An 11,087-nucleotide genomic window follows, 5' to 3' on the forward strand; every position below is an offset into this window, starting at 1 on the left:
TTTGGATTAGAAAACTCCTAATTTAGAATGGATGATATTTATCTGCAGATAAGGGATTATTCTTATCTATTAAAGAGAGTCCAGATCCAAATATAAGATTTGGATTAGGAAATTCCTAATGAGATTAGAAGAAGTTCTCTTTAAGGCTATAAATAGAGGAGGAGGGCGAACCTCAATTCACCCAATCAAATTACAGATTCAAGAGAAAAGACAACTCCAGTTGAATTGACGTCATCTTCTGCTCTTGCCTTTTCCTATTGCTACCGCCATTGACAGTTTGATCTCCACTAGTAGGAGCGATCAAGAAATGTTCTTGATATCAGTTTTTGAGAAAAATTGATCTGAAGTCATACTCACTCACCCTCCATCGAATTTTTGCTGAAGAGTTCGATTCTTGCTGAAGAACCACCTGCTAATTCTGCTCCACCTTATACTGTGTCATTTTCAGTGGGAGCAGTCTGGCGTTTTCCTTGGGCGTAAACACTTTTGTTGAGAGTTATTACTACTCCATATCAGGTATTTACTTCTCATACCTTTTGGTTTAAGATCTGGTCTAGTTTAAGGTTCAAGATTGATCAATGAAAATGCAGTTTTCTAAAATAAGAAATGTGATTCCCACATGAGAGATAAATTTTTGAAATTTCGCCCAACCTACCTGTAGGGTTCGCTATCCATATGATGGATCTCTCATCTCTTCACTTTGCTACTAACATAGCAATTCTAAGAGCAAATGAAGGCAACAGAAAGTAGTGCTTTGTCAAAACAGAAATAGTGATAAACTTCCTTTAACCGTTGATGTTGCTGACCAAAACTAATAGTCAAGAAAGCAATGCTAAGTGTTTAGACCAACTTATTCTGTTTAATATCAAATATACACAATTTTTAGTTTAAATGTTTGATTTTGTGGCAAGCACTTCATGATAAAAGAACAAAATATATCTTCTCAACTATGTTTCTTACAAATATAGCTGTTGAAAGAACTACACGATGAGGCTACTGATGACAAAACTGCAGCTCATCCTATAATATGATTTAAATGCAACCTGAGCCTGTAGCCCCAACCTACTAGATCAGATAACCAAACTCTCAACGATCTGTAAATGATGCATTCATAAGGTTGAAAGCTGAATCCATAAACTGCAGAAAGAAAATCTTCATTAGCCTTGAACTTGACCAATCTGTTTAGATGCAGGTTTTGGAGTAATAAAACGAACATGAAATAACAAGAAATTAGTTCCTTAATAACTACTTTTATTGAATTGGAAAGGTTAAATTACCGTAGAAGCAACTGTTTAAAACTAGAATCAGATATACATTGATTGAACAAATGGATTTATCAATTAAAAGCTTTAGCAAAATAGATGTTATTTTAGCCAGTTTATTTTCTTCACCATGTTGCTTGTTATTTAATGAATGTCCATTACATTGAGAGTTAAGAGGGACAAAAGAAATTATTTTAATAGAAATAAATTATATGAGAAGGAGAATGCTATTAATCGGAAATATCCTTCTAAAATCCAAATACTAGCATGTGACTGTGATTTGAGTTTGCCAAGTATTTTATATCATAAAATGCAAATACAACCATACGAATCATCATTAGAGAAGGCATTGCCTGATCCAAACCTCAATATGCATGATTTGCTGTCTAAAAAGAAGAGCTCAATAGATACGGATTGTGAGGTGAGTATCTTGTATAAAATTACTTGGGTTTAGTTTCAAACACGATCTATTCATAGAGAGGAATTACAAAACATGGAAGTAGAACTAAGTTGGGTTAAAAAGGACTGCTAATGCTTTTGCTGATGTACTAGCAAAACATGGGGTGAGAAGATATCAAATGTTTTGGGCACAATTATAATCTGTTCTTGCTTATAATTCTGGTGAGGAGAGGTAATTTTCACTTTGTTTAATGAAACTCTGTTTATTGATAAAAAAAAAATAAAGAGGAATTACTTAGTTTTGTCCTTGCAAATACAAACCTATGATTTCTGGTATTATCATCATGCACACATAATATGGTCATTCAGACGCATGATTTAACTTTATTTATTTTATCAGATGAACAGCAGACACCACGAAACAGACGACTAATTAAAATTTTAAACTACAAAACAACCATAAATCTAGAACTATGAATCCTGTAATGCTATTAAGATGTCAGGTATTTCCTAAAAAATCAAGATACAAGGGATTTTTGTTGGGAATATAATTTGATTCGTGCAGAAAACTATAGTGTTTGAAGATTATAAAAAAACAAGTAGCTCATTAGAAGATAGTAGTTGAGGGGTCCAAACTTCATATATCAAACTTTCAGGTTGGAATACAAGAACAATAGTTGATGCATATTTACTACATGCGTTTTTATGACTTTTTCTTTTCATTTCTTTTTCTTGTTCTTTTTTTATTTTTTTTTGGGGGGGGGGGGGGGGAGGCTAATGAGATACACAAAGGGGTAACCCTCTCAGCAAATGGGCTTACGGAATCATATAGTAATTCCCATTTGCCAGAAATCTTGTGCTTCATAAGAAAATGGCATAAGCAGATATAGTTTTCTATTTTTGGTCAAGAATGCAGAGTAATGTAGATAATACCCAACCAAAATAACTCCAACTAATGTTTCTTCAAAGGAGCCAAAGAGTGGATAAGGTCGGCTCATGCATTTTGTTTGGAAGAAGGCGTTTGGACTTTCACCTAAATTTGTGGCTACAAGAAAATTAGAAAAATGAGAATATCAATATATTCTTCAATCTTCATGTTGTCGAGTTTGATTCAACACAAACACCTAAACAAATTGCAAGGATTTATATCTATAAAAATACTTGTTTATTAAAAATGGTGTAAAACATAAAGGAACAGGTGTATGCAATTATCGTTGGCAAAGAAAAAAACAGGAAATAAAAGAACACATAGCTCCCTCTTCCCAAATAAATGAAAAGGAAGAAACATGAAGGTGCTGATAAAAAAAAAGAAGAAAGAAAGAAACAAGAAGATGTACAATTCTTAACCTTTATCCAATGTTTGGACCACTGTAGTCAGACTTACTGTTTTAAAAGACATGCAAGCATATCCATGATGCTCATTTCAAAGCAAGGATCAAGGAAAACACTTAAAAGCTCATAAGTACAAAGTACATTCCTCAAACCTAAGCAGGGGCAGAGCTAGGAAACTTTCATGAGGGGGGCCAAAACCTAAGATGAATGGGGGGGGGGGGAGCCAACCCATTGGGGTGGGGAGTGGGGGAGGGGGAAATGTACATGAAACAGTGTATCCCAAGTGGGGATTTTTAGGACCATAGGGGGGGGGGGGGGCGGGGGCATGGCTCCCCTAAGAAAGTGCATTTCATACATTAATTGGGTGTGGTGGACTGGATACGGACCTACTCTGTAGCATATTTTTTGCACAAATGGCCACTCTCAGACTTAAACCATGTTCTCATGTTAATCAGCCTGAGATTTTACCATTACACCAAGCAACATATAAACTGTTTTGAGGTACTATTTTACATCAAAGGCTTTTTAAAATTATTAAAGGGCTTGTAATAATGTGACGATTTTCTCAAGATATTTTAATATTCTTATAGTGTCCTTGTTTACATTATCATTTTCCATTTATATACTCTTCCTATATGAAATATAGTCCTAGTGCATATTTATATGATTTTCCTCATTTTGGTTTCGTGCTTTCGTTTTCCCATTAAAGAAATAGTAATTTGTGAGGATTAAGACTGCTCCCAAGGCTTATCATTCAAATTTCTAAAGCTCTTGGTGCCTTGCCTCATGTCCTCGTATTTTAAACATTGCTTAGGCTATGCCAATATCTTTTTGGCTACCAAAACAAGAACAAAGTATATGAAGAAAAAGCCCGTCTTTCTTGACAGTTGACACAAACATCGAGTCAAAGGGAATATTCCTATAGTAGAAATAAAATAAGGTCCATGCAAAAGAGAGTGGACATATAGAAGGCCTTATTTCTGGGCTTTAGCCAGAGAACTGAAAACAAATGCATTAATACTACTGATCAAGAGGTCATGAATGTGAAAGGAGTCAGTCTAAAAGCCTGTAATATGCACTTCTTGAAATGCAAAAGCACTTATGTCTTCAGCTATGATACCCAGATATCTGAACACAGCAGGTGTATATATACCTGATATTAGATTTCTGTTTTCGATTTTAAGCTAATATTTAAAGTAGTTCTGTTTCCAAGTTAGAGTCATTTTTTTTTTCTTTTTTTGGATCAGTAAGTTAGAGTCAGTTTTTCACTTTTTTTTAAAGTCAAGTTAAAATTTGAATTTAGCATGGAGCTAGATTCTTGTAAATCATAGTATTATCATAGGCATGAGTTACTAACACATTTAACTGAGCATATTTGCATTGTAACCATGCATCTTGTATTAAAGAAAAGAGGCTTCAGTTTTTTTCCTCTTCTTCTTTTTTTCCCTTTTAGATAGGTAATCTTCTTTTTTCAGGCAGTGATTTCTTAAAGATTGCATCTAATGTGCATGCATTGTATAGTGCTTTGTATTTTCTCTCCGTGCAAAATCATTGGTGGAACCAACCATATAGAAGGAATTCTGTCATTAAAGAATGCAAGTTATTGCGGAAAAACAAGAATAATAAACTCAGGGTATTACCTTTCCAATGGTTCTGAGCTCCCGTTCAACAGGTTCCATGAATTTCATGTTGATATTAATAGGCCATACCTGTATAGAAAAAATACATAATTTGAGATTCCACTTGGGGAAAGCTGAAAGCATCTTGCTTAAGAGCTATTCTAGAAATACTACGACAAATATGATACACTCTAGAGCAGGAGGGCTGAATTAGACAAGGTCTACCTCACACAAGTGACATTCCAGTATTTTCTGAATTCTGATTCTAATGCAACATAACCTGAATCCGTAAAGTTTCAGGTTTATGCTATTCACCAACGACAGAACTGACACCAAACGGTGCAATACAAAAAAGGCAATGAACAACATCAAACCGGAGCATAGGATCCTTAATATCTCTATTGTCCTATCCACCCTTTCCTTGATAAAGTGTCCGCAAGGGAGTTCGTAGACTGTTGATCTACCTTAATGAGCTCTTAAGCCTAGTCAGGTGACGTCGAGCATAACCTCAACATAACCTAGTTTTAGACCTTGTACTAGGGCTATTAGTTTAGCCACTAGGTAAGACTCCCTCTCCTATTAGTCCTGAGTACACCAAAAACACCTTACTGGTAGGAACTTGGGTTTCCCATGGAATAGGCTCCAAACCCAGCTTTATTTTTCCTAATAGCATAAGCTCCTATTCCTGCTTCCATGAGAGGTAAAAGCAGCAATTGGTTGCTATCCTGTATCTGCTGTTTTCACCAAAAAACCTTTGAACCCTTCTCCAGTTAATACACAATGTAACAACCTGATAGTAACTAGACCATGATAGTCTTGTCATCCTGTTACTTATTGTGGAAGATTCTTGGACTCCATTATAATCATCTATGTACAATGCCATCAAACAGGATTCAATATTGACAATGTGACAAGAAGTTAGCACTTGTGGGTATTACCACAGAATTCAATGCAATTCAGAAAATCAAAAACATGCCTGTAACTGAACAAAGATCTGACATGCTTAGGCTGTAAAGTTGGGTGGGGTGAGGCTAAGGGGCTCTTTAATAACAGCTTAAGTGGCTGAACTGTATGGTTTATTGCTTTGCCTTTTAGCAAATAAGTTATTAAGGAGTTTTTTTTTTTTTGGTGAAATAAGTTATTAAGGAGGTTATGAACTCCTTAACGACTGAATCTGGACTTGGGTTGATTACTATAATCTCAAACTTTTTATTATCTAAAATCTTTTATTCGCTAAAAGACAGAGATAAGTCATTTGGTTCTATGATACCTGGAAACTTGTAGAAGGGTGCTATATATTGTCAGAATTCAGATACTTAAATTTTTTTTGTGCAAATTCCATATGTGACAATGTGCCCAGTCGTGTCTGGATAACATAAATTCAGTTCAATCACTTAAGCCCTTAACAAATGGCCTCTAAAGTCTCTTGGTGGACTATATTTAGGATAATGGGTCTGTAAAGATCTTGCTCTTTGGAAGGTGGTGCATGCTATATCGAAGGACAACCCCTATGGTTGGATGTCAAAGCCCATCAATAGTTATTAGGATGAAAGTTTTTGGGGAAGCATCACAAAAAATCTTGATGGTTTCCTGCCTTTTACAGATGGTGGCGGGGCAGCAGAATCTTCTTTTGAGAGGACAGTTGCAGTAGGCTTGGCTCGTGTGTGTGTGTGTTATGCTCTGCTATACGATGTCTCATTGTGAGTTGCTAAAGACCATTGATGAATTCTCAGTGCCAAGGTGATAGCAAAACTGCAACCCCTTTTATAGGTCCCCTCATGAATAAGATGGGAGGGTGAACAACTCTCTCCGAAAAATTTGGTGCATTTTCATCTCCCAAGACCAATGTGGCAACTGATAAGTTGATTTGGAAACTGGACCAATAAAAAAATTTCCAAGTTTTAAATGTTTCTGTTGCTATTGAATATATAGTGAATTTATTTATTTTTTATGAATAACTGAATGGATTTCATTAAAAAATAATTCAGCAAATACAAAGAGGAGAGGGGAGATAAACTCTCTTAGCTCCCCCCCAAAAAGAGAAAAAATTACAACATAGCCCAGAACAAATAACTTCTTCCCACCCCTTGCTTAGCCAAAGCATTAGCCAAGCAATTAGCATCTCTCTTAATCCAATGAAACTGAATTTCCATTCCTTGTGCCATATCTCTGGACTTCCTTTTTTCATTTATATAATCCCACCAACCCATCTCCTCCTTTTGAAGCCATCCAATAACAAGCTTAGAGTCCCCTTCAATTATCAGTTGGAAATATTTAATTCCTTGGCTTTCTGAGTTCCTTCCATCACAGCTAAGATTTCAGCTCTCGGAGAGTCACCCACACCAATAGGGCCAAAAATATATAGCCCTAATAGTGCCATCCTCATCTCTGAAAAAACTCCCTATGCCCGAAGGTCCAGGATTACCCTCACTACTACCATCAAAATTCAATTTGACAAATCCATTGGATGGAGGGGTCCAGGATGGTTTAATAATAGCTTTCAATGGAGCAAAGTCAGCCACTTCCCTCCACTTTCTCATCAGATCAGCAGTAGAAACTCCTTCAAATATTTTTTTTAAGTCTTCACCCAATGGATCACTCTAGTTGTAATTGCTTCAATGAGGGCTTCCCAATCTCTTTCCCTAGGCTCAGTTTGGGAATAGTGCAAATACAAATACGTAGAGTGCAAAACCTTGTATTTTATATTATTTTGTATGTATTTACACTGTACATATTTATTTGTATTTGTACTTCTTCCAAACTGAGCCTTATCTGCAAATAATCTTTGATTTCTTTCTTCCTAAACTGTCCAGCACACAGCAGCTCTCGTACAATATAGTGAATTTAAATTGAGTTCCACCTAAGTGGAAACCTTTTGTGGTTAATTTTATTGGATACAGAGACAATTGATCACATTAATCATAGAGGGCTGCAAACTCCTATAGATGCATGCTATGTGAAGAGTAAGAGGAGTTGATAGGTAGTTTTTCTGCTATGTGCGACATATAATCTGTGTTGTTTCTTTTGTACTTTTTTTCATGTGTCTTAGACTGAGCCCCTTGTCAATCATTGTTGTTCCAGCTTCAGATTTCCTTCAGCTGTAGGAGTTACACCTTTTGGGTGATGGTACCTTCGCTTATATGCCAATCTTGGTGTATTTGGAAGAAGGGAACACTGGGATGCTTGAAGGCCTCAAACATATCTTTTGGTGTTTATGTGCCAATGTTGGGCATTCACCTTGAAATATATTGCAGATTGCAACAGAAGACAGGTTATTTCCAATCGGTCCTATGTTCGTAGAGGGAGGTATAGTGTAAAGGACTTTAGCTCCCAGGCATTGTAAAGGCAAACTATAAAGCTGAGATCAGATCCTGTCTTCATCATACTAATTTAATGCAATAACCACTTAATTATCCTTTCCAAACAAAACACAATAAAGGGAAAAAAGAAAAGAAAAAGAGAGGAAAGAGGGAAACCAAAGAGAGATCCTTATTGGTGTCAATTGCAACTATGATAATCTTGATCTTCTTCCTAGTCTATAAATACCTATGCACCTAGTTCCTAGTGGTTTTGTACAACAATAGAAGAAGAAAGAAAAGCTAAAAATAAATTTCAATGGGAAAAGAATAAAAATACAATTAGAAGACCAGCATAGAGCATGGTGATGGGCCACGGAGGTCGAACAGGGTGCCTATGCACAACCCAAAGTACGTAGAATAAAAGCAGGGTGCCTACGCGCAACCCAAAGTACGTAGAATAAAAGACGTTTTAGCGACAAAGATCCTATCTTCGTCAGCCACTTTTGGCAGGAATTCTTCAAAATGTCCGGTACCAAATTGCACATGAGTTCCGCCTATTACCCCCAAACTGATGGACAATCCGAAGTGGTCAACCGTTGTCTAGAGCAGTATCTTCGTTGCTTTGTTTTCCAGCAACCTCGAAAGTGGAGCTCCTTCCTCCCATGGGCAGAATTTTGGTATAACACCACCTACCATTCCTCCATCGGAATGACGCCCTTTCAAGCCCTTTATGGAAGACCACCACCTCGTATTCCAAATTACCAAGGTGGAACATCCCCGGTAGAAGAGGTAGATCAAGCCATGCTCTCACGAGATACCATTTTGCAGCAACTCAAAATCAACCTACATGCAGCGATTAACCGCATGACCCAAATGGCTAACTCCAAAAGAAGAGACATGGAATTCCAAGTAGGAGATCTGGTCTTCCTCAAACTCCACCCGTACTGACAGCAGACTGTTCATAGGCGAGCCTATCACAAGCTGGCCAGTCGCTATTATGGGTCGTACCAAATTGAAGAACGAATCAGCAAGGTGGCCTATAAACTTCGACTTCCCGAAGGCTCACGCATCCACCCAGTTTTCCATATTTCCCTACTCAAAAGGCAGGTGGGCGAAACCACTGCCACTAGCACCGAGTTACCGCCCATAAATGAGGATGGAGAACTTGTCACATAACCGGCAGCCATTCTGGATACCCGCTGGGTGAAGAAAGGATCCACCTTTGTGGAAGAAAGCCTCGTCCAATGGAAGAACCTTCCCAACGAAGATGCCACATGGGAAAATTCTCAAGAGCTACGCGAGAAGTACATCAATATGGACCTTGAGGACAAGGTCCATCTGCAAGATGGGGGCAATGATGGGCCATGAAGGTCGAACATGGTGCCCACGCACAACCCAAAGTACGTAGAATAAAAGCAGGGTGCCTACGCGCAACCCAAAGTACGTAGAATAAAAGCCATCATGCATGGCCCATGCAATGACCCAGTAGAGCAGGAATCGGTCAAGGAGGTCAGGTTACTAGCCACAAGAACCAATCAAGAAGTTAGGCTGTTAAGTTGTTGATTGTTAGTTTTCCATGGCATGAGAATCGGCCAAATAGGTTAGTTTGTTATTCTTGTTAATTTGTTATTATGAGATGGCATAGGGATCGGCTATGTAGTTAGAAGGCTAATCGCTTACTTTGAGGCTATCTCAGTGGTAGACAGTTAGAATTTCTTGTATTTAAGCACCATCCGACCACATGGATGGGCAGTTGGAAGTTAAATAAACTTTATGGTTTTATTCTCACCTTAAGAAGAATAGTCTTTCCTTTCTAGCTTTGACTGTGACCTATCACATGGCATGAAGTGTATCTGAAAAAGAAAAGTCCATGATATAAACGGAAAATTGTGGTGAAGAAGAACAAGCAAGTTAGGTCATTGCTCAGCCAATGCAAGGAATTTGGTCCAGATCCATGATTATTTTGAATTATCCTTATCTCGAATGATACTGAAAGCAAAATACACAAAGAGCAATACATAAATAGTTGTTAATTCAAATTAATCCCTTTAAATTTACAACATTTCAATTTAATCCGATGCTGAAAGTTTCTTGCTGCTTTTCTCTAATCAATATTATCTCTATTCATCTCTAAAGGGTTAGACTCCATAGTTTTAGCGACTTCAAAATGATGAATATCTTTCTTCAATACTGAGTCGTGTAGTCTCTTACACAATTAAATTACCAAGAACTAAGATCTTTGTGAGCAATTAAATTTAAGTTTCATATTCATAGCTTAAATTCTACAAAAAAAAGCTAACAGCAACTGCAGTAAGAATGAATTGGTGGACCAGAAAATGTTCATTCATGTATTCAATTGCTATGTGCGAGAGAGAACCTTCAAACCCAGTAGGCGAATGGGTGTAATCTGACCAGGGACCAAGCAATCAGGTCCTGCTGCTTCCAGCGTAGCTTCCATTGCGAATCCTGCTCCTATTGGATCGGGGTGCTGCATCGAGAAATTAAGAACCCAACAAGAGAAAAAATCACGGAATAACGAAACAGAAATAAAACCCAGAAAATAAAAGTGAAATATACTTCCATAAAAAGACGTAAAATCAGAGAACAGGCAGAGATAGAGACATGTGAAAGAAACCTTCATGACAGCAAGGGCGTAATTGGAGGTGGGGTTCTGGGGCACACGAAGAACGGGAGAGTGGTGTATCTTGGGAACTGGCTTCCCACTTGGAGAAGCTCTCCATGGCACGTCCTTCTGCAGCGCTGCTGCTGCTGCTGCCCTTTTCCCGCCTCTGCCACTTGTGCCGCTGGTCATTCTGCTTTCCCTCTTTTAGCTATTCCTTTTCCTTTAGAACTACCTCCTCGTCGTCAGCGAGCTTGAAAAAATTCCCCAACAATCAATGACAAATCATGAATTAATTAAAGGAATAACCAGAACCTAGAAGCGACTTCCATTCCCTTCGATTCTTCCCCTTCCTGCAGCTAACATACGTTAACGTAAAAAATAAAATAGCAAGAATAATTCTCGCTGCCTGTTAAGCAATGAGGATATACGCTTCAGAGTCAGAGAGAGAGAGAGAGAGAGAGAGAGAGGATAAGAGTACAGAATATCCAATGAACCACGCTTTTATGTGAAGAAACAAAATCAAGCGGCCGGGGGGCGTTCATGAATCATGGAT

General features: G+C 37.7%; 1 protein-coding gene across 4 annotated transcripts; it reads right to left on the minus strand.

Moving 5' to 3' along the window:
• Nucleotides 1-839: 839 nt before the first annotated feature.
• On the minus strand, nt 840-11,087 carry LOC148870937 (uncharacterized). 4 transcript variants are annotated; one of them, XR_016107084.1, is made up of 5 exons: nt 10,547-11,021; nt 10,289-10,399; nt 9,701-9,764; nt 4,634-4,702; nt 840-1,137 (listed from the first exon to the last, which is right to left on the minus strand). XR_016107084.1 is itself a non-coding variant. In XM_088969009.1 (4 exons), exons 1-4 carry the CDS (start codon nt 10,721-10,723, stop codon nt 1,087-1,089), a joined length of 408 nt encoding a protein of 135 aa, XP_088825135.1. In that variant the 5' UTR covers nt 10,724-11,087; the 3' UTR covers nt 840-1,086. The 4 variants fall into 4 exon arrangements, 2 of the variants coding, with proteins under 2 accessions (XP_088825135.1, XP_088825136.1); XR_016107085.1 differs by lacking the exon at nt 840-1,137 and adding an exon at nt 2,600-2,706 and having other exon boundaries at nt 10,547-11,010; XM_088969009.1 differs by lacking the exon at nt 9,701-9,764 and having other exon boundaries at nt 10,547-11,087.

Source organism: Nelumbo lutea, chromosome 2 (assembly GCF_056320005.1).
Source record: "Nelumbo lutea isolate HS-2025 chromosome 2, American lotus-T2T, whole genome shotgun sequence".
In the NCBI taxonomy this organism is placed as follows: domain Eukaryota; kingdom Viridiplantae; phylum Streptophyta; class Magnoliopsida; order Proteales; family Nelumbonaceae; genus Nelumbo; species Nelumbo lutea.

Excerpts from the sequence above, each read along its gene's own strand:
- LOC148870937 (XM_088969009.1), bottom strand. The coding sequence starts at position 10,723 with ATGACCAGCGGCACAAGTGGCAGAGGCGGGAAAAGGGCAGCAGCAGCA. Across the intron at positions 4,703-10,288 it reads TTCGCCTACTGGGTTTGAAG|GTATGGCCTATTAATATCAA; the intron begins GTTCTCTCTCGC and ends TTTTCTATACAG. Across the intron at positions 1,138-4,633 it reads AGCTCAGAACCATTGGAAAG|TTTATGGATTCAGCTTTCAA; the intron begins GTAATACCCTGA and ends TTCTTTCTGCAG.